The 22,854-nt window shown below is 55.0% G+C and overlaps 2 protein-coding genes across 4 annotated transcripts in view; one reads left to right on the forward strand and one right to left on the reverse strand.

The window, feature by feature from the left end:
* GBX1 (gastrulation brain homeobox 1) overlaps window positions 1-16,392 on the forward strand; it is a 21,348-nt gene extending 4,956 nt beyond the window's left edge. The window contains exon 2 of the mRNA XM_059396101.1: window positions 12,834-16,392. Within this exon, the coding sequence (XP_059252084.1) occupies window positions 12,834-13,387 (554 nt within the window). The 3' untranslated portion in view covers window positions 13,388-16,392. The remainder of the gene's footprint in view (window positions 1-12,833) is intronic.
* A 154-nt stretch (window positions 16,393-16,546) lies between these two features.
* The window catches only part of AGAP3 (ArfGAP with GTPase domain, ankyrin repeat and PH domain 3), a 51,576-nt gene continuing 45,268 nt past the window's right edge, over window positions 16,547-22,854 (reverse strand). For 2 of the 3 annotated variants that reach the window (XM_059396099.1, XM_059396097.1), the window contains 7 exons: window positions 22,393-22,506; window positions 20,675-20,812; window positions 18,866-19,020; window positions 18,693-18,783; window positions 18,318-18,540; window positions 17,409-17,664; window positions 16,547-17,243 (listed from right to left, as the gene is read on the reverse strand). In XM_059396099.1, coding sequence (XP_059252082.1) covers window positions 17,037-17,243; window positions 17,409-17,664; window positions 18,318-18,540; window positions 18,693-18,783; window positions 18,866-19,020; window positions 20,675-20,812; window positions 22,393-22,506 — 1,184 coding nt within the window. In that variant the 3' untranslated portion in view covers window positions 16,547-17,036. The remainder of the gene's footprint in view (window positions 17,244-17,408; window positions 17,665-18,317; window positions 18,541-18,692; window positions 18,784-18,865; window positions 19,021-20,674; window positions 20,813-22,392; window positions 22,507-22,854) is intronic. The other variant, XM_059396100.1, reaches the window with a different exon arrangement.

Raw genomic sequence — 22,854 nt, forward strand, 5'->3', positions numbered from 1 at the left:
CTCTCTCTCTCTCTCTGTCTGCCTGCCTCTCTGCCTACTTGTGATCTCTGTGAAATAAATAAATAAATAATAAATTAATTTATTTGTGAAATCTGTGAAATAAATCTGTGAAATAAATAAAATATTTTTTAAAGTGAAGAATGGTAGATAATCCATATATAATTGTTAGATGGATGATAAAAATACAGTGAGATTGACATGACAGATAATGCTGTGTTGAGCATATCGTGAAGAAAACATCTGGAAAGAAAACATTGAGTTGATCTAGGAAAGAGAATATGATCGAACAAAATCAGGAGATGGCAGTGTAGTGAACATTATTTTAAAAACTAAAAAACATGGGCACCTGGGTGGCTCAGTGGGTTAAACTGCTGCCTTCGGCTCAGGTCATGATCCCAGGGTCCTGGGATCGAGTCCCGCATCGGGCTCTCTGCTCAGCAGGGAGCCTGCTTCCCTCTCTCTCTCTCTGCCTGCCTCTCCGTCTACTTGTGATCTCTGTCTGTCAAATAAATAAATAAAATCTTGAAAAAAAAAACCTAAAAAACATTAGCTAATTTTTAAAAATTATTTTATCTTAGCAAGTGAGCAGGGGTGGGGCAGAGGGCAAGGGAGAGAATCTCAAGCAGACTCCCCGCTGAGCACAGAGCTTGACAGGGGGCCCAGTCCCAGGACCCTGAGATCATGATCTGAGCTGAAACCAAGAGTCAGACACTTAACTGAGTCACACAGGCACCCCCAAACTGGCTAATTTCTGAGCAGTGATTGGCAATAATGATGGAAATCCTGCAAGGAGACTAGGGAAACTTCCTAGGAGCACGAAATTTGAGGGCTGATTGCTGTAAGCAAAGCACCTGATTATAGCAGGAGAACATTTTAGATGCCCCATCAATTAATTTTTTTAAAGATTTTATTCATTTATTTATTTGACAGATCACAAGTAGGCAGAGAGGCAGGCAGAGAGAGAGGGGGAAGCAGGTTCCCCGCTGAGCAGAGAGCCCGATGCGGGGCTTGATCCCAGGACCCTGGGATCATGACCTGAGCTGAACGCAGAGGCTTTAACCCACTGAGCCACCCAGGTGCCCCATCAATTAATTTTTGATTAGGTGCCCATTATGACTGTCCAGATGTATTTACTGATGAGAGAAAAAATGGGAAATAATAATGTGACATGAAATCAGAGACTTCTGTTGTTAGAGACAGGAGGGAAATTTTTCTTGGAAGTGATGGATGGAGACCCATGATTCCCTAGAAATGCTGAGGAAGGCACACAGTGAGAGTGTTGGTTCCATTGGCATTTCTAGAAAGGCACATGTGGCATTAACTTAATGCATTAACTTAATGATAAGATTGAAAGAACTTTTATCAAGGAGGTGTGACACATGCGCTCAGGTGTTAGCTCTGTCCCTTAGCTGCACAACCGTGGCCAATTGCTTCCTTCAATTCAGGGAACGTTTATTGTGTCTGTGATGGACTTACTATACTCCAGACACCGTGGGAGATTCGAAGTCATACAGCATTTCTAGGCTTTAGTCTCCTCATCTGTAACATAGAGGTTGATTGAGATTATTTTTAATGTTTCTTTCCATTCCATAAAATAAAAGTTTCCTTTTCTAGCTTCAATATTTAAAGTAGGGTTCTAACACGGATTTCATGGTCTTATAAATGGATCTACTCATTATGGGGTAGGGAAAAAGTATGTCTTTATTTTTACTAACTTCTAACTAAAATTTGCATTTTCTTTAGTTACGAGTGTAGAGCAGAAACCACAGTAGTTTCAGCAACAGAAATTATAGGTCTCAGTGGCTTAGTCATTAAGCATCTGCCTTCTGCTCAGGTCATGATCCCAGGGTCCTGGGATCGAGCCCCGCGTTGGGCTCCCTGCTCGATGGGAAGCCTGCTTCTCCCTCTCCCACTCCCCCTGCTCTCTTCCCTCTCACTGTGTCTCACTCTGTCAAATAAACAAAATCTTTAAAAAAAAAAAAAAGAAATTACAGATATTTGTGTCACCAGCAGAATTTACAGGTATTTTCTTATAAATGTATAGTCTTTGGAGGCATCTTGTTTAATGAATTAATAAAGAAACATATATGATTATAACACAAATTCATTTTTAAGTATCTGAAAACTGCATTTTTCTATAGTTGGCTTCTGATGTGATCCTATGTGTTTTATGTTATATACCTAAAAGCATTATTCTAAGAGGGGGTCCATAGGTTGTATCAGACTGCCAAGGAGTTCAGGGCACAAATAGGGTTACGAAGCCCTGGTTGAGAGACCGAGATCCCAGAACGACAAGATGAACATTTTATCTGGAGGATCGGAATACTGAGGTGCCTTATACCACAGTGAAGGTGAGAGTTGGGAGGCTTGAGTAGAAAAGGGGGATCCCTGCGGTGCCATATGGAAATGTGGGGGTGTGTGTAGATGATTAGGACAATTCCTGTGCTCAGAGCGATGGGCATAGATGGTCTGTGCTGGGAGTAATGGGAGCAAGGCAGTAATTGGAATAATGAGGGGGAAATGCTTTTTTTTTTTTTTTAAGATTTTATTTATTTATTTGATAGATCACACGTAGGCAGAGAGGCAGGCAGGCAGTGGGGGAAGCAGACTCCCCGCTGAGCAGATAGCCCGATGCGGGGCTCGATCCCAAGACCCTGGGATCATGACCTGAGGCGAAGGCAGAGGCTTAACCCACTGAGCCACTCAGGTGCCCCAAAGGGGGAAATACTTTAATTGAAAGGAGGAGCATGATATGGCGAACCAAGTGCTTTGCCGTGAGACGAATGTAATGACAGGAAGCTACAGGCAGAAATTTTGCCTCGAAAGTAACCGGGAAAGGAGGATCTTTGCCTTGACGTGGGAATTAGGGAATAGAAATGACAGCATAATGGAGCCGATGTACAACAAGAGGGAAACTGAAACAGGAACGATGACAGGGAAAGAGTTTTTATCTAGAGGGAACAAAAAAAAAATATGCCCCACGCTGGGGTAGGAGAGAGGAAGCCCTGGTTCCAAACCAATGGAAAGGACAGAGCCCTCGAGGCAGGTGATGGCACCCACGGCCGCACTGCCCATGACGGCGAGCAAAGAGGTCTGTCTTGGGAGTGATAGAGAAGAGGTTGGGGCTTTTCACTGGAAATATGGGAGAAAGTTGGCAGCTTAGAGTCATGTGGAAGAAGTACTGAGGTGCTAATTGGGAGAAGGAAGTCGGGGAGAAGAGCTGCTTGAATCTGGTGTGATAGAGCAGCGGTTCCCGCACGTTGAGTTAAGTCGTAGGAGGAGGAGACAAGGCAGTTACGCACGTCCTTGGGAAGCAGCATCTCCATTCCCTTCCCAGCATGGAAGGGAAACGAATGACCTTTGAGTGATGAACTAGAAATCTGTGTTAAAAGCAAGGGGGCTGCAGAGCCTCACAGAGACTGGGGTGTGAACATTGAGGAAGGAGACAGGGAGACAGATCCCTCCGAGCGGGGGGTAATGGGAGACGGATTTCTTGCCTGAACTGTGGAGGCAGTGGTATCACAGAGCAAGTCTGCGTTGGGAGCAATGGGAGGAAGACAAAGTCATCCTGAGAGCGAAGGCAGGAAGCGTTTTGTGCTGGAACGGGTGGCCACTTTCTGCACGAGATGCGCAGCTCCTGGGAGCTCAGGACTCAGGGACCCTGGCCACACGTGTCTCTGTTGCTTCACTTCCTCATCAGTACAATTAGGGCTTTGACTCAGATGACCTCCAAGGTCACTTCCGGCTCTATAATTCTGTTTTATCTTTAAGGATACCTTTATTAATGCATTGTTTCCTTAAAAAAAAAAAAAAAAGGCACCGTGAGCAAAGGGGTTGGGGAAAGTTCTCTCCTTGCCAGTGCTGAGTTGTGGTAGCCCAAGAGGAGTTCAGGCTGGGATGTGGGTATCTTGAGGTGGAATCAGGGCTGGGCTTTAGGATGGAAAAGGCTTTGTCATTTTGGATTGGGGAAGGGTGACTGGAGCTGTGGCTGTGTACGTTTGTCCTATTAAATAAGAGAGAGAAACATTTCACGAAGGTGAGCGATCTTATTGAGGCCAAAAAGATTGGGGATCTCTTGTGTCCGACTTTACCTGGTGAGGAAGGAGGGGAGTGCGGAAAAGAGAAGTTGTGGAATCAGTTCCCGGACTTCTCTATTATCTCTTCATCTGGTACGATATATGTGATGGGCGACGTGAGAATTCAGTGTTTGCGAAAGAGATGGGGGAGGCACAGGCGACCAAGCATGGGCTTTGGGTACAGACCTTGATGCGACCCTCTTTTTTTTTGTGAGAGAAAACTCAACAGCCCAATATTAACTTCTGTGGTCACAGCTCCCTCACCAGCAGAACAGCGCAACAACAGGGACCTCACGACGTTAAGGGTTCAACGAGAAGATATTTGCCAGCATCCTGAAGCACTCGGTGTGCAAGGAATTATGGTGTCGCTCTGGTACTGGAAATGGATGGGGAGCGTAGCTGGGTATTAAGTTGGGGAAGACTTCTTTCTTTTTTTTTTTTTTTTTTTTAAGATTTTATTTATTCATTTGACAGACAGAGATCACAAGTAGGCAGAGCAGTAGGCAGAGAGAGAGGGAGAAGCAGGCTCCCCGCTGAGCAGAGAGCCTGATGCGGGGCTCGACCTGGGGGCTCAGGACCCCGAGATCATGACTTGAGCTGAAGGCAGAGGCTTAACCCACTGAGCCACCCAGGCGCCCCTGGGGAAGACTTCTTTACCAAGAACTGGCTAGGAAACGTGACACTCTCTATTGATAAGGAGAAATGCAGCTGGAAGTAATGACAGAAACCGCACTGTGTTCTGAGAGCTGTTTCTGCAGGGAATGCCAGGAGAGAACCAATGTCTGCATCTCAGAAGGGTAGATTCCATCCTTCCTTTGGCTCTTTCTCCCTCCTTTGGTTTCTCTGTCTCCAATTTGGGACATTCTCTGTGGATCCCAAGACCACCCAAAGCCCTATTTTGCCCACTGGGGCCTTCTTCTTCTTTTCTTTACATTGTATATATTAAAACAAAACAAAACAAAAAACAAGCCACCTCTCCTTTCTTCACCTCAGTTCCTATTCTGTCATATAACTGATCTCAGGTTGATGTTAGGAGCAAAGCTACTGGATTAAAATAATTCATACTCAGATGGATTAAGGAAATTTTTAAAAAGATTTATTTATTAGAAAGAGAGTGGGAGGTGGGGCAGAGGGAGAGGGAGAAGGAGAGAAGCAGACTCCCCACTGAGCGTGGCCCCTGACACAGGGCTGGAGCTTCCGACCCCGAGATCACAACCTCAGCCAAAATCGAGAGTCAGATGCTTCACCGACTGAGCCACCCAAGCGCCCCAGGGAGATTTTTTTAAAAGTCCAAGTGAATTTCAAACTGGTGGAAGGTTAGGTGGTGTTATTAGGAATAATTTCAGGTAACATGGGAGCATTACTTGGGATGGGAGAGCTGTGCGAGTGAGGAGGAGAGACTTACTTTCCCTGGGGTCACGTGAGCGTTGTCACTTCCAGTTACGGCATTGCACGGAGAACTCTTTGGTTTGAGAGTGACAGTAGCTCAACTCCAATTTAAGCTGAAATGGTCAATGATTGATTCACAGGACTCTAAGTACAGGGGTTGAGGGGATCCAGAAATGCAAACGGTATTATTAGATCTTTCTTCCCTTTCAGCCCGGCCCCTCTCTTGCTTTGCCTCATTCCCTCCTTAAGAGAAGTAAGGAGGCACAAGCATCAGCAGATCTAATTTTTTATAACCCCAGGTTGAGACCCCAGTGGATTCTGGCTTATACAAAATTCTGGAGTAACTGATTGACTAGCTTGAGTCCAGTCTCCAGGGAGATGGGCGAGATAGGATGTTCGGATTGGTCAGATGCAGGTCACGTGCCTACGCTGTCACAGAGGTGGGGAGATGTGATTGACGGTCCCACTGTACTAGGTAGCTGATGAGAAGCAGTGCCCAGAGGAAGGGGGTGTTATTAGGGAACAAAGGGATGAAGGGACCCCGAGGAGACAAAAACAGACCCCAAGCAGATGTCCACCTCCCCCGGAAAGAAAGGCAGGGATGTATCTTAACTCCTTTTCAGTCTCACGGAGAAAAACCTTCTCCCCCGCTAGAGAGGTAGCTCTAGGAGTGATGGAAGAGACAGCGAGAGGGAGCTCTGTAATGAGGAAGGGGTGGAGACAGGAGTGTGGTAGGAAAGTGTCTGTTCCTCGGCCGGTTCCTGGATAGGAAGAGCTGCGCTTGAGGGAGGGGGGATGCATTCGTAAACTAGAAGCTAGGAAAAAGATGGATATTAAACCAAAACTGTTTCCGTAGCTTGGCAATAGTGTTTTTATTTTTTAAAATTTATTGGTTTATTTGGCAGAGAGCACAAGTAGGAGAAGTGGCGGGCAGAGGGGGAAACAGGCCCCCCACTGAGCAGGGAGCCCGATGTGGGACTCGACTCCAGGACCCTGGGGTCACGACCCGAGCCGAAGGCAGACGCTCAACTGACTGAGCCACCCAGGCGACCCAAGCAATAGTATATTTAAACGAGAAAATATATTTCTAAATAAAAGGAATGCTGACTGATAGGGTTACATCATACAAAGCAGTAATGGAAGGAAAAAACAGATCTGGTAGGAATTTTGTCTCTTGGAATGACAGGACAAATAGCCTGTTCGAGGACAAAGGTGGAATTTGGTGAGTGGGGCCGCTCCTATGTCAACCGTGAGAGCCGCCTCTGAGCGTAAGGGGAGACATTAGTGATCAGGCTAAGGCTCTGGAGGGTAAGTGAGAGGGAGGAGGTCTGAACCCCAACTGGATTTGGTGGCACGGGTATTTATCTGATGAGGCGTCTGGGCATTTACTTGGAATGGGAGGGGAAGGGGTAGCAGGAGCATTGTTGGAGATTTCAGGGACCAAGTCTCCAGACATTAATCTGTCTGTAGCCGTGTGACTTAGGAGAATCATCTCATCTTTTGGAAACTCAGTTTTTCACCTGAAATAAGTTTATCAACCTTCTATTAGTGCTACCAATAGGTCTACTCTGTTTCAATGAGTTGCTTCAAGGTAAATAATATGTGTGAAAATGTTGTGGAATGTCGAAGATAACGAGGGTGCCCTTGTTACTGACAACGGTAGGGCTGCTCCGTCACGAGGGGAGTTCTGAGCAGTGGGGAAAGTGCCCCGAACCTGTCTTCCAGGTCGGAGGGGTTCTGGATTGCCATGGTGTAGAGAAAAATCTTCATGTCAGTTTGGAGTAAGGAATGTGGAAGGGTCATCAGAAGAGTGGAGAGAAAGTGAAAGTGAATGTTCCTTTTTTTTTTTTTAAAGATTTTATTTATTCGACAGAGATCACAGGTAGGCAGAAAGGCGGGGGGGGGGAGGGGGGGGGGACAGGCTCCCCGCTGAGCAGAGAGCCCGATGCGGGGCTCAATCCCAGGACCCGGAGATCATGACCTGAGCCAAAGGCAGAGGCTTGACCCACTGAGCCACCCAGGTGCGCTGAAAATGAATGTCCCTTACTGCATCTGAAGTTCTAGGGAGGAGGAGTAGCATGAAATTAGCAGGAACGAGTGAAACACAAATTGGAAGTGAACTAATTGTTGTAAATGATGGGAGAAAGTACTGTCTCCAGAAAGAACAGAGAAATAATTCTGTCCTGGGCATCGTGATGAAGATTTAGAAATGAGAGTGGTGGTAATGGTGGTAAACATGCCTTTTTTTTGAGGGATGACTTAGGTTTCTTTCTACCTTTTGACCTCCCCCAAATTGTTCCTGGATTTAAGAAGCTGAGTAGTTGGCCCAGGACGATCAAGGGGAGACTTATGGTCCTGACAGTATTTCGGGGAGGGTGAGGGGGAAGTCACATTGGAAGTAGAGGGAAGAGAAGTCAAAACCGAGTGTAACGGGGGGGGGGGCTTCTCTTCCATGGATAGTCAAGGCTGTTGATTTTATAGAAGCTAAAACAGGAGAGGATGAGCGAGGGGCAGCACAGGGGTTCTGTGGGTTCTCAAAGCTGGGAGTCTAAAGTGGTTTTCTGCACCACAACCCGAGCCCACTGTTCTTGGTGACCATAGCTGTGGAAATGGTGCAAATCTGCTGCTATTTATTACTTTTCTGGAGAATACCTACCGTGGGTTCTGTGATTTCTTCCCCAGCCCGACCAGATCTATTCGCAAGACGGGCTTTTCTAGCTCTCTGGTGCTGCTTCCCGTCCTCTTGGAAACAAGGCCCCATGCCTTGTGTATGCCTGGAGCCCAAGTACCACTCTCTGGACATGGGAAGGTGCCCCAGGCAGGACCTGACAACCGTGGGGCAGACCTGGTGGTTTCTGGTTCTCGGGGTTATAGCGTCCCCTGGGAGAAGTGACAAGAACACTAGATGTTTCCTGGTAAGAGTCTGCCCCACGCTGTAGATACCACACTTCTCTGAGACTCCAGACACCTAAGGAACAAACTGAAAACTCAACATTTTCTTGTATTACCAATAACCTCATCTTCACACACAGAGAACAGAACCTTCCTATCTGTTTGGCCTACCTATATACATAGTCAAATTGTTTCCAATTTAAAAATGTTCCTTTTGCTAAAAATTATTCTCATCAGAATCATTTCCCATGTAGAATTTTCAATGAAGTCTCATTTTGTGGATCAAGGGTTTTTTTTTCCTCCTCATATCAACCAATTTTAGCATCTGCAATTAGTAATTTGCTTTTATGGACATTATATCTACCAAGTCCAATTATTCTAAATCAAATTTTGTAATTAGAAATTTTATCAGAAAGATTTGCTTCCATCAGTATTTAGTCAACACAGTGTTCTGTGTGCAATTTTGGTTTTATTTTGTTTGATTATATTTACTATTAATATTCATTACAATTCAGATAAAAGAAAGTAGCTTGCATTTATTTTGTAGCTAGTCCATAAGAAAATAGTCAGCCATTTCAGGATCGCTCTGTTGTTACGGATTGGGCTACTGCAGGGCCCGTCTGATTCCGCTGAGTATGTGTCCTCTTCGGGTGTCGATTGTGGCTTAAAGTGCTCTATCTTGGTGGAAGGAAGGTAGGGGGTGTGATTTTTCTTGTTTTGTTTTTAAGCTTTTCCCTCTCTTTTTCGCCGATTCCCACCCCCCCACCCCATTTTCTGGCCCTTCTCTAAACTTTCCGGCCCCTTCAGTTTCTCTGACTCATCATTTCAGTCTCCTACCACTTGTCTCCTGCCCCAGTCCTCTTCCTGCCTGCTTTGGCCCTTTCTTTCCCACATCTCCGTGTCCCTCACTGCCCGAGACCCTCTCCTTGGAGGGCGGAGCTGTATTTCTCCCTCCTGCTTGGTTTCCCGTATCGCCCCACCCCCACCTCCTTCTAAGAGTTACTTATCCGAGCCCTCCGGGTCACGATCATAAAGGCTCAGAGAGAAACTCTTGCCCCTGCCGTTCTGCCTCCCACCGGGATCAAGTAACCAGGAGAGGTTGCGGACCTGTGTCCCTGTTATGGCTTTGAAAGCAGCACTGAGGGAGGTCTGCTTCTGTGGGCTTGATTTGATGGAATCTGTCTGAAGACAGAGGGATGGATGGCACGATCCCGGGAGGTCCCTGCCAGATCCAGGAGCCTGGGAGCCTCATCTCAGTCATCGTCGGTGAGATTTATTGGACACCCCCTGGGTGCTTGGAGCTGTGCGAAATGGTTTCATCCTTCAAGCTCTGAAATCTAGTTTCTGCCTTTTTAGCAGCTGTTTAGAATATGTAATACTGGACTGAGTTTTTACAAGATTTTCTTCTTCTTTTTTGTTATGTACTGGGTTTTAAAAATCGAAAGGAGTTAGTAGTGATGTGAAGGATTTCCCTTTCTTTCTTTTAGCATAAGATCCTATAGATCCCCACTGCATGTGGGCTTCTGCCCAGTTAACGTGAGATCTGAGGTCATACTGGAAAGTGGGTAGAGTGATACTCATGGAGACAATGTCTTCTGGGCGCTGGAGGGCGGGGGCTGTGGGACTATTTTAGGAGAGGCTCTGGGGTAGGAAGGACAGGGGTGCGGACAGAAGACGGAGAGAAGAGGAGGAAAGGAGAGAGAGAGTGCTTGGGAGTCGTTTTTTATTTAGTCAACAAGTCAGCAATATATCGACTGCCTACTCTGGGCAGATGATTTTCTAGATGAAGACACAGCAGTGAAAAAATATATTAGAACTCCCTACCTTCAGGAAGCTCATATTCTAATAGGAAGAGACAGCCAACTAAATACATGAATAATGCGGGTGACGTGTACTATCGTAACAAAGCAGAAAAGGCAGATAGAAGTACTGGGGGTTTCCATTCTAAGAGGATGATCGGGGAACATCTAGGTGAAGTACGGACCTGAGGGAGACCAGGAATGAGCGAATGCAGAAATCTACGCGGAGAGTGTAGTATTCTCAACAGAAGAGTCATCTGGGGAAAGAGCAGGGGAGAGGAGAGCAGGGGCAGGGGAGGGGCGGGAAGGGGAGGCCAAGAGCAGGGAAACCAGTCTGGAGAACAGGGAGATGAACCCGGCGGGACGTGAAGGAGACGGGGACTGTCGGCTGCAGGGGACCCCGGGAGTGGGGACGGGCTCCGGGAGTGGGGCAGGTGGGGAGAGAGGAACCAGGAGGCTGGAACTCCCACTAACCAAGCTGGGAAGGTCGTCAGGAGTTCCGCCTGGGACATGGCAGGCCTGAGTTCTGTGAAAATGGAAGAAAGCATGGGGAGGAGTCGCCGGTGAGGGAGAGAACCAAGGCTGTGACTCCTGCAGAAAACAGCACGCGTTTGGCTAGAATGAGGTCTGGGAGGAAGCGCGGGACGGACGGCAAGAAGCAACCTCTGTAGACAGACCAAGGGACGGACGGACAGATGTCACGCGGGTGCTTGAGGGAGCGGAGAGCACTCACGGAGGCAGGGCAGGGGTGGGTAGGCTGCATGAGCCTAAACCAGGGCGCGCCACAGGGGTTTTGAAATTAAAGGAAGCCCGACAGGAAGAAAAGGCAGGGGCTGGGGCTGAAAATACCCTTGAGGTGTGAAGGACGCTGAGTGAGGGAGACGGGCCATCGGGACAGGGGCTGAGAAGTCTGGCCTCCCGGGAGGTGTGAACACGGCTCTAGGACCAGGACGAGGTGTGGCAAGTCTGGCCTCCCGGGAGGTGTGAACACGGCTCTAGGACCAGGACAAGGTGTGGCTTGCTGGCGTCCGGGAAGGGGCTTTGGGTTGGGGAGGGCTCCCGGGCTGGTCCTGGAGACCCCGAGAGGCTCCTTCTGAAGCACAGGCACTTGGAGAGGGGCTGGAAGGTATTCGGAGTGCACGGCCTACTCCTCTTATAGGGCATCTCACTGTTCCCTGAAGTTCTTTTACTTCGGGTCGTTTCTCGCACCCGCGTCCGTGTGACGTGCGGTGGTTATAGACAGAGGCCCTCCGCCCTGGGGAAACCCCAGCCCCTTCACACCCGAGCTCCGGGGCAGCGAGCTCACTCGTTGGTGTCCCGCTCGCCCGGTTCCTCTTGTTCGCTTCCCTACTGGCCAGTTTCCTTCTGACTTTTCTTCGTGGCTTATTGGCTCTTTGGGCAGAAAACAAGGCAGCTGTACAACTCTGCTGCTGAGAACATTTGCGATCGGTCACTTGCCGTTCTGACAAAACTGTCCGCGGATGAGATTAAAACTGATGAGTGAATTAAGTATTAGAGTTACATATAGATGTGAAACATCGGCTATGGCTGTGATTGTAACCTGTCACCGACCCAGTGAGTCAGATTTCTTCGGCTGTCCCCTCCGTCCCCCTCCGTCCCCTCCGTCCCCCTCCGTCCCCTCTGTCCCCCTCCGTCCCCCCTCGTTGCGCTTCTCGTGCTTCGTCGTCTGCCGCTTTCCCTCCAGTTCGTCCCGCTGACACCAAGCTCAGCGGCCTCCGGTTCGGAACTTGAGCAGAAAGCAGCTGTGTGCTGCTCCTGCATCCTGGCTGGGAGACAGAGGTCATTTGACGGTTGAGGAGGGGACACTGGAAGGGGCCTAGGAGAGCTGAGGCCCGGGGAGAAGCTCTGTGCGCGGCGCGGGTGGCCTGCCGCTGGGAGGGCGCTGCGTTCAGCGCCGGCTGGGTTGGTCCAGGAGAACCGGAGGTAGGGTAAGGACACCACCCAGGTCCCTTGGTAACATTTCTTGGGCCCAGATTTGCCGTGGCGGGGCTGGTGAGAATGGGGAGTCAGAGGACCCTTAAGTTTCCATCTGGAAATGAGGTTCTGCGATTCTGGATCTAGGGAAGAGGGGAAGTGGGAAGCCAGAAGCCAGAGCAGAGCTCAAGCCCGGGGCAGGTGAGGGTCCCCCGGAGAGTAACAGGCCGGCAGTGTGATCTCCCCGTCTACACCACGTTAGCACTGCGTCCTGCCTAGAGCAGCAGGAAGGCTGGAGAGCCAGGCCCACACCGCTTGGCGCTGGGACCCATGCTGTCTGGGTCTGGAGGGTGGCAAGTGAGTGAAAAGCCCGTGGCCCGGGGTTTGGAGAAAGCTGGGAAGGCCAGTGGGTCGGGAAAATGAGGCGGGGCCGGGGCCGGAAGCCGAAGCCGGGAGTGGCGTCCCTTTGATGTGCACTGGCCGCCCCTCCCCGCACTTGCTACAGTGAAATCTGTGCTGGTTAATACCTTTCTTTCCATTTCTTTGTCTTCCCTGACCTCTTCCCCACCCCACATCCCGGATGTGCTGTCTTCGTCTCCCTCCTCCCCACCTCACCCCTTCCTTGTCTCTCCTCCTGCTGCCGTCCTGTCCGCGCCTGGCCATGGCCCCACGTGCCTCCTCCAACCTGCCTGCCTTTTCCTCGCCTGCTCCTTGCCCATCCGTTGGTTTTCGCTCCCCGCAGCAGAGGGGAAGGTGTACAGCTCCGATGAGGAGAAGCCGGAGGCCCGAGCAGGAGACCCAGCAGGCAGTGAGCAGGAGGAAGAGGGCTCGGGCGGTGACAGCGAAGACGACGGTTTTCTGGACAATTCTGCAGGGGGCCCCGCGGCTCTCCTGGGACCGAAACCGAAGCTAAAGGGAAGCCTGGGGACTGGAGCGGAGGAGGGGGCACCGGTGGCCCCAGGAGTCACAGCTCCAGGGGGCAAAAGCCGCCGGCGCCGCACAGCCTTCACCAGCGAGCAGCTTTTGGAGCTGGAGAAGGAGTTTCATTGCAAGAAGTACCTGAGCCTGACGGAGCGGTCCCAGATCGCGCACGCGCTCAAGCTCAGCGAGGTGCAGGTCAAGATCTGGTTTCAGAACCGGCGCGCCAAGTGGAAGCGCATCAAAGCCGGCAACGTGAGCAGCCGCTCCGGGGAGCCCGTGAGGAACCCCAAGATTGTCGTCCCCATTCCCGTGCACGTCAACAGGTTTGCGGTGCGGAGCCAGCACCAACAAATGGAACAGGGGGCTCGGCCCTGAAGGGCTCCCAAGGATTTCGGAAGCAAAGCATCCGTTCCCGGCCCGCTTGGAGACTGGGTTAGGTTCTGTGCTCCCAGCGGGCTCTTGCTGTGATCCGGCCCTGGGAGGGGGGCTCGGGCGGCCACTAAATCCAGTGTTAGCTGTGCTCTCCTGGCAACCGGCCCTGGGCCCTGAGCCTGTTCCAGAGCCCCTCAGGCTGGGGGCTTCAGGGTTCAAGGGGCTTGGGTGCTCAATGCTGAGGAGCTGTGGCGATGGAGGAGGGCTCCTGGGGAGGGGGTGGGTTCTAATATGCCAGGGCCTGGAAGGTTCCCAGGAATGACTTCTCACAGGGGTGGGGAGAATTCAGGATGAAGCCTAGCCAAGCTGATCGCAGCTCCTTATTTATTTTCTGTAAAGTTTGTATATGTGGAGCTATCCGCCTCCGTCTGTCTGTCTGAACCCGAGGCTGGGAAAGGACTGTCCCCTCCATCTTCAGCCAGGGTTCAGGTCCACCTGCCTGCCTCGTGCTGGGGCCTGTCTGGTCTGTCGGACAGGGCACACGAAGAAACCAACTGTCCCTAACCTCCTTAGAACCCCTCAGCACAACCGTCTCCCCTGGTCAACTACCTCCACTTCCCGTCTGGGTGCTTCCCGCAGTCCACACCTCTCGACCCATGCTCCCGCCACAGCGCTTCTCTCTCCCCATTAAACAAGGCAAGCTTCTTCATCTCTGCGTTCTTCTCTTGGTGAGAGCTGGCAGATGTCAGGAGAGATTTGCTCCCTTTTGTATCACGAGGGGAAACAAAGTGGTTGACCCTGGGTTGGTGGAGGGATGTCCAGGCTCTAACTCAGTAGAGGTGACCAGTCCTGTCCGTGACTAGGGCAGCTTGGGGGCTCACCCGGATCACCGGTGAGCTCAATCCCCTTCTTCCGCGCAGAGGACTCAGCAGCCGAGTCCATCTCGGCCACCTTTCGGAATTTCCAGATGGGAGGGCCTGGAGTCAGACTCCTTTCCAGTTCTGCTCTTACTGCATTAATCGTGAGGTCTCCTTCTCCCCATCGTGTGGGTCACGCAGCTTGGGATCCCCAATCCTCCTCGGTTATAAAACGAGATGGGTCGAGAGGGCCCACTGCAAGGGGATGAGGCAGGCGCGAATGTGTGACGTTCGGGACAATTGTGTACCGTGGGGGAAGCCGCAGAGATAGGGCCTGGGAGCTTCGGGGCTGGGATTCTAAAAGCAAACGAAGGACCGCCTCAGCGGACAAAGTCAGCGTGAGGTCAGGAGCCTTCAGGGGCACTTGGGTATACTGCGAGGGGAAACAAGACCAACTAAAGTCATTTGCCATTTCCCCCACCTTCGCAGAAGGGCTCCTCTCCTGGGCCAGCCGTGCAGCGGGGCTGCAGACCCGGGGGAAAGAGCAGTGATACGGGAACCAGCCGCAGCTGGGAGCATGGTAAGCAGGGCTTCCCGGGGAGAAACGCAGCCTGCGCGGAGTCGGGAGGAGAGCCAGGGCAGAGAACAGAGCCACTGAGAGGAGAAACTGGCAATTCTCCGGGCAGGGCGAGGAGACTCAGGAGGTCAAGGTCAGGGAGGGAAACACAAGCTGGGTCAGATACCTGGCCAGCCTCCTCACTGTCCCTGGAAAACGGCAGCTGCTCCCGCTTCCAGGAGTGGCCCGCCAGCCACTGCTTACTCAAGCATCTGCTGCCCGCCTCGGAGGAGCAGACAGGCCTTCCCTGGCCGTCTCTTCCTCCTGCCTGGTTTGGGCGACCCAATAGAATGCGGCCTGGGGCTGTGACTGCTTACTCACCACCGCGCCGCAGCTCCCTAGCTGGGACGCACAGATCCAGGGCAGGTCCTCTCTATTGGGCTAAATTTCAGCAAGCCTTGACCGTTAGGCTAAAATACACCGTCCAGGCCAGCCCCATTCCTGACCTAGATTAAGGTGGTCTCTGCCCAGATAAGGAACCTACAGGGTTCGATTCTTTTTAGGAGCGAAGCCAGGCAGTGGTTGGTGAGCCCAGGAGCTGTTGTCACTTTGGCAGTTGGGAATTCACGTCTAGGTCTAGGGTCTAGGGGCAGAGCAGATGCTCTCTGGCTCTTTGCCCCAGGGCAGGTGGGGGCCAGGGGGACACCAAGATCCTGGTGACCATTTTCCTCTGGATTTACCTATGAGGCCTCCTAAACTATAACAGGCAGTATTCAGCCACTCAAGTGGCTGGTTTTCCTTAGGTAAAATAAAGGAAGTGATTATTGCTAATAATTTCTGAGCCCAGGAACTCATTCGTATACATACCCAAGGCCCTGTTTAATTCTGCTCTTCTCTTTGCTTAAGGCTCTTACTGGCCTTGCAGAGGGGCTGTGAATCAAGAAAACACAGTCTGGTTTCCTCTCTGTGTAGCATTTGCTTGGTTATCTCCCTGCAGGCAGGCAGGTGCCCCCGGAGTGTGCCAGCCCTGCCACACCCAGCTCAGTTAAGTTCCAGCAGAAAACAAGGACCACCAGCAAAGTGGTTATAGGAATGGAAGGTTAGAGAGCGGGGACCTTAACCTGGCAAGTTCTCATCCTTCAAGAAAGGTATAAAGGTGTTTCCCTCAGGTCCTTCTAGGATCAGGACTAGTCAGGGCTAGATCAGGGAAAACCGGGAGCTCAGGGTTCTGCCCGCAGCTTGGCAAGATGTTGCTGGGAATCCAAGTGGCTATTCTGCCATCAGTAACCTACCTCCTCCCCTTTCCTCCAAAGCAAAGCCTAGGCGTGGGTCCCTAGAGAAGGGCTGGCCTGATAACATCTAGCCACTTACCCTTGTGGTATCCTCGGAATTCTGGTCCTGTGGCCTGGATGTCTGTCTGGCTGTAGAGCTAGTTTCCAGACTCAGGAAGGGGGATGATACTTCTGTCCCCTCTCTGGGTGAGCTCTGGCTGGCGCCAGGTGTGGCACAGGGTTACTGGACAGCAGCTGGTGGGGGGGGGGGCAGTAACGGAGGGCAGGGGCTGGGTGTGGGAGGAGGGGGAGGCGGCGCCGAGCTCCGAACCCCGAACCCCGTCCAGGGGGCGGCGGTGCTGCTGACCCACTCAAGGCAGTCCCAGAGTACAGGCAGGAGAAGACAGGAGCACAGAAACAGGCAGAGCTGAACGGATGGGCTCTTCTGGAAGGTGTGGATAGAGGAGGGGAAACAAGGCCACACACGTCTGGTTTACTGGCTCGTCACACACACACACCAGATATGTACACAAACATAAATACTCCAATGTACACATTTACACGGGACTCTCCGATCACCTCCTCGCCTCTTTCCTCCAGCACCCCCCGACTTGTCTGTCCGTCCAGGCTCCGTTTTAGGATGAAGGCTTCTAGGGGGCTGGCAGTGGAAGGTAGGACTCTGGAGGAGGGAGAGGTCCTGCTCCCCTCTCCTCACAGGTACCTCCAAAGGGTCCCGTCCCTTTGCAGTGGCACCGTAGGGTAGAGGGCTAGAGTAGCTCCACTCCCTCTCTGCGGCAGCTCGAGTCGCACATGTCGCCTCTGGTCCCTCTGTCTCTCCCACTGCGCTCTTCTCCGACTCTTCGACTCCTCTCCTTCCTTTCCGCGCGCCCCTGCTTCTCAGTCTCTGCCTTGGCTTCCCTCAGCGCCTGGAGGGAGGCGGGGCCCCAGGCCACGGAGTCCTGCGGGCTTTACAGAAGGCTAGGACTTCGGTGCAGCTCCGCAGAAGCGCTGGTACCGTTGGCGGGCTCTCTGTTGGGGGCAGGTGCTAAGCCGCAGCCCTCCCCAGGACAGCCGTGCTGGATCAGGATGTCTGCGCACTCCTGGCTGCCGGCCCGACGCGCGTAAGCCAGCGGAGTCAGGCCCCGGGCGTCCCGGCTCCGCACATCCACCCCGTACTGCGGAAGAAAGTGTCACAGTCGGCGTGACGTGGCAAGAACGGTGGGGGTTCTTGGGGCAAGAAGGAGAGGTGGCTTTCCGAGGGCCGGGGCGAAAAGCTCAGCCAGGTCCGAGGAGCCCTCGAGGGTGGGACTGGAAAGGCCCGCGGGGAGCCCACAACTCACCCAGATGAGCAGCTGCGTGAAGACGACGTTGGCCATGGCGCTGGAGAGATGGAGAGCCGTCCGCCCGTCGCCGTCCCCGTACGTCTCGTTCACCTCCTCCTTGGACCCATGAGCCAGAAGCATCACCAGCAGCCGCAGGTCATCCTCCACCACGGCCCGGAGCAGCTGCTGGCCCAGCGGCACGTCCGAGCTCGGCAGCGGGGCCAGGAAGAGCTTCTGTTCGTACTTGGCCCGAATCCAGCGCTCCTTCTCCTCTCTGCAACGCAGGCCCACCGGGGCGTGAGCCGAGCAAGGGCCCGAGCCAACGGGCGGGGGCTGGGGGGGTGCTCGGGGACCGACGCGACACCCCAGGGGGAAATCGGAAGGAACAGAGGAAGCCTAGGACAGAGCAGTGAAGAGACAGGCCCGAGGCGGGAGGGCGCGCAGGGGGAGTGCAGGGCGGGTGGAAAGAGCTGAAAGGAAGGAACACTGAAGGGAGGCCCCTGGGGGGGCTGAGAGGGCAGCGGGACTCCGGGCAGGGCTCCCCCGGCGGCTTATCTGGCCCTGCTGGAACAAAGCGGGCGGGGGGCCTCCACGGGGCCCACGCACCAGCCTATCTCCCACCCATTCTCCCCATCTCCGGGCTCCGGCTCGGGCCTTCACGCCACCAGCGATAGGGCGCTGCGCATGCGCCTCCCGCTGGCCCCTGACCTGCTGATAAGGCTCAGAAAGGGCCTCTTGTTGTGAGGAGCCTGAGTGACAGGCGGGGAGGGGGAGGGGCACCCCAAGGGGCCAACTGCCAAGCAGAGCAACGGCCACTTTTAACCCTTAGAGCATGACTGTCGCCACTCCACGCCAGCCCTGTCTCCCCGATCTGGGGCGCCAACGCCCCGCCCTTTCTGCCAGCAACCCGTGCCCCTGGCCACTCACCTGCAGGCGTCCGGCCCGGGCTTGGCATAGCCATCCAGGGCCCCCTCCCAGACGCTGTTGGCCAGGGCGTTGCCCATCGCGGTCATGACAGCCAGCAGCTCGGGCGGCCAGTCGTCGAGGTCCAGGGAGCGGACCCGGGAGAGGTGAGCCCCCAGGTGTCGGTGGGTCCCCGAGCACTCAATGCACATCAGGGCGCCCAGGTTCAAGCTGGCCCAGTCTGGATCTAGGGGAGGACAGGAAGCATCGTGAGGTCCACGGGCAGCCAGACGGAGACTCCAGGAAAGACTGCCCCCCTTCTCTCAGGGCCGACCACAAGCCTCTGGGCCGCAGTTCTCGAAGCCCACCCGACCCGGCCCTGCTGGCCTCCGCACTCACTGGGGGCATCGCAGTCAATGCAGAAGCTGTTGCCGCGCACGGTGCGCACGGCCTGCACAGCCAGGGCCGCGTTCTGGTTCCCCAGTCGAGTCTGCGCCAGGGGAGAGACAAGGGGCGGCCGGTCAGTCACGGGGCCGCCTGGGGTCCCGCCCCTGTGCGGCCTCCGTGCCAACCTTGTCCTTGGCGCTGCGGCAGCCCTGCAAGCTGGCGAGGATCTGGGCCTGCACGCTCTGGACCCACAGCTCCCGCTCCTCTGCCGTCGAGGCCTCGAAGTGCCACGTCTGCCCGGTGAGGGACACCACCACGAACTCAAACGACTCCTCGGCCTCTGTGGGAGACGGGGGTGATCGCCGCCGTCAGGGCAGGGCGCCCCACTGCCACGGCCGCCACCACGGCTCCGCCCCCCCAGGGTCTCCTCTCCCGGCATCCCGGCCCCGAGGCCGCGCTCCGGGGCCACTCGCAGCCGTGCGCAGGGGCCCTCACCCGCTCCGCGCCCGACCACCTGCGGAGCCCGACTGCAGGGAGGCAAAGCGGGGTGCGCGGCTTCCGCCCCCCTGCCCCGCCGGAGAGGGTGTGCAATTCGGAGCGGGACGCTCCCTGGAGAAAGCAGCGGGGAGCGTCTGAGGAAGGGTGCGGCGGGGTGCTAGGAGGCGATGCTGGGAGCGGGCGGGGGAGGCGGGCGTGGGCACCATCGGTACGCGTCAGCTGCAGCCGCCTCATTTTGCAGCTCATTAAACCCAATATTCCTGACTGCGTCGGGCGTGGGGCTCCTGGGAGCGGCCCCTCCCCCACTCCCCGGGCACAGACAGGAAGGACAAGCGGATGGGGAGAGGAGACGTTCTCCCCACGAGCTGGGCTGGGTGAGCAGACAGGGCCCTTAGGACAGCGCCCGTGATGTGCACGGTGGGCTGCACTGGGACCCCAAGCTCCGTTCCGCTTAGACCAGCAGAGCCACACGAATCCCCACACCAACGGCCACCACCCTGTGGCTGAACAGCTCCTAACCAGCGGTGTGGATGTGTCCCGGGGGCTGCGGAGGGAACTCGGGCCTGGGGGGAGGCACGCGGAGCCAGAGCCAAAGGCCTGGGTCCCAGGTTCTACCCAGGGACACACTGTCCCTGGGAGTCTTCCTGCTGGGCTCCTGCTCTCAGGGCACCCTCGACAGGAACTGTCTCCTAGAAGGACGCTGATGCCCCTTCCTTCCCCGGGCTCCACCAGCCCACATCACCCTGCTCTCCACACAGCCTCTGAACCACAGAATCGCCGCCCCGTGTGGGGGGCCCGGTTCCCTGGTGCAGCTGGGCTCCGGCCAGGACCGCTAAGCATCACTCTCCCACAGGTAGGCCGGAGAGGTAGCTCTTCCCCACGGAGGCCATCTCCACCCTCCGGCCCACACCCCTGCCCTGGCAATCGGAGAAGTGAGACACTGCGCATCGGTCTAGCTTAGACTTAGGTGGGAGCGGAAAGACTCCAACCATGGAGAAGAGGAACATTTTGAAGAGACTTTGGAGAAAATCAGAGGAGTGCTATGATTAACACCAGATTACGAGAAACGCCTTGAGGAGCTGGAATTCCTTAACCTGAAGACCAGTCAGGAGAGACTTAGCCAGCTCCTACACACGTATTAAGCACCTATTGTATACCCAGCACTCATCAAGCTCAGTGGGTGATACAAGAGCCACAGGAAACACGGGTCCTGCCCGCAAGTCTGGAAGAGTTACTGGAGTAGCCACCTGCTGTCTTTCACCTTCTCCAAGGATTAAAAGGTTCACGTTTTAGCAGAAAGGGTTTTAGTTAGGCAGAAGGAGGAGCTTTTCTAAGATACCAAGTCCGGATGACCAAAAGAAGTGGAACTATAGTTACGGTTACTTACACACAGCACTCGCTCTTAGAACGGAGAAAATGGGGTTGCTCTGAGAGTGCTATCCCCAAGTCCCACAGCCCGCCTCCTGTGCCCCGGCTTCCCTGTAGGTCCCCCTAACCTTCAGCAGCACTGCTGGGGCCGTCTGGTCGGGGGGTCCCGGTGCTCTTTTTCCGCCGGTGCTTCTTCCGGTTGGAGTGGGGAGATGGGGGAGGCTCCAGCTTGGGGCTGGAACTGAGCACCTCAGCTGGGCCACTGGCTGGGGAGGGGAGAGTTGGAGAAGTGTGGGAAGAGGGGAGGGTGGGGGGCAGAGCATGTGACCTGCCTAGTGCCACTGGGAGCGCCCCCCCCACCCCCAGCTCCCGAGGGAGGGGTCTGCCAGGCCAGGCCAGTCCCAACCAACCCCTGAGCTTCCCCAGCCCAGAGGAGGAGGAGAGGGGAGAGAGGGGAGTGTGGGGAACTCGGGCAGGGCAGGATGAAGGCGAGGAGGAATGGCTGGCTAGAGCTCCGCAGCCCGGAGGGGCGGCAGGCGGCCCAGGGAACTCACAGGGAGCTGAAGCCCCAGCAGCTCCGCACCAAATTTATCCTCAATCACACTCCCCGCTCCTCACAATTAATAGCAGAATTAGAAACAATCAGGGAGCTGCCTAATTACTGTCAATTAGAGCGCGCTAATCAAGCTCCCGTCTCCCACACCCCGCCCGGCGCTCACCACTAAATGTCAAACTTCATTAGAGGCAGACACGCTCCCTCCCTCCCTGCCTGCCTCCTTCCAGACTCAACAGAGGGGCCCTATCCAGGCCCCGCACAGTCAGGACAGTGACGCTGGGAAGCCCCCCAGCTCCCCTTCTCAAGGGCTCCACAGTCACTCGCCCCAAGGAGGCTCAGACTTGGGTCGGGAGGTGGGTTGCCGCCCTGTGCTGCGAGCGCCCCTTCCTTCCTGCACTCGGGGCTCAGACTGGGGTTAGTTCTGCCAGGGGGACGCGGCGGGGAAGGTCCAGGAAAAGAGTCTATGGGCCTCGGGCCTGGCCGGGCACCTACTGCCCAGCTGGAGGCGAAGGGGGGAAGGGGGTGGAGTGGACCTGCCCGGGAGGGGACAGGGGCCAAGGGACACCAATGGGAGTAAGATTGCGGGGGGGCAGTGTGTGTGTGTGTGTCCACGTGCGCCAAAGAGGGATTAAAAATAGGGGGAAGGGAAGAGTGGAGATGTGTGAGCAAGGAACAAAAATGGACGAAACGGGAGGGAATGTAAGACAAGCCAAGGGAAGTTCAGAGGAAGGTGAGCGAAGGGAGAGTCTGGCCCGCTGGACGGGACGGGCCCCCGCCTGCTGGAGGCGGCGCGGGTAGGAAAACTGCCTTTCTGGATCCCGGACCCTATCATCCAGGAAGCCGCCTCTCCGTGGCGGGCAGGTTGCCGCCATCAAAACGTGTTCCGAGCCCCCAGCCTCCGACCTCCCCGCTCAGCCGCTTCCCTGTCCCCCCCGCGGTGAGGCTGATGAGCTGGTGCGCAGGGGGCTGATGGGGAAGCGGGAGCCGCCACCAGCCGCCACCAGCGCTGCCTAGGGACGGCCGCGGGTGGGCAGAGAAGCTGCGGAGGGAAGGGAAGGTCTCAGGCACTGGCCGGCCGCTGGCAGGGCCCAGGGCCAGCGAAGGGGTAAAGGGGCAGGAAGCTGGCCTGGGCCGCTGGAGAAGAGATGGGGGCTGGAGTCCGTGTCTCAGAGCCGCGCCTTGGGCCTGCGGCCCCCTGCGACAAGCTCTGGCAGGGGCCCTCCCCTTGGCCTGGGCTCCAACCCCACACGGCCAGCCTGCCCTCCTGTGTTGTGTGCGGGGCCTGCGTACCTGGGGGCAGGGCATCACTCCACTGGTCGGCGCTGGACACGGAGCAGGAGCGCTGGTGCAGCCCCTCAGGGCGAGGGCCAGCCCAGGCCGGGTTGCTGGCCGAGTAGGGGGCACCTGGGGGCGGGGTGGGGGGAGGGGGGAGGGTCAGACTGGGAAGGGAGGCTGCGGAGGGGTACACAGACCTTCCTGAAAGTAACGCTGCAGGCAGAACTCAGGAAGTTCTGGCAGAATACTGACCCCAAATGAGGGCTTTACCAGTACTGGGCCAGGCTTACTGGAGACCAAGAGGCCTCGCCTGGGGTCCCTGACACCTCAGGAGGCAGCTGGTCTCGCATCTCACACCCCTCGCCACCTCCGTCCCCTTCCTGGGAGCCGAGAGAAGGGGGCACGTGGCGCTGACCCCCTCTCCGTGGTGCTCCTTGTCTGGCCATTGCCCCCAGCCCCCCCCTGCCTCCGGACCAG

The sequence above is a fragment of the Mustela nigripes genome, chromosome 4 (assembly GCF_022355385.1).
Source record: "Mustela nigripes isolate SB6536 chromosome 4, MUSNIG.SB6536, whole genome shotgun sequence".
Taxonomy (NCBI): Eukaryota; Metazoa; Chordata; class Mammalia; order Carnivora; family Mustelidae; genus Mustela; species Mustela nigripes.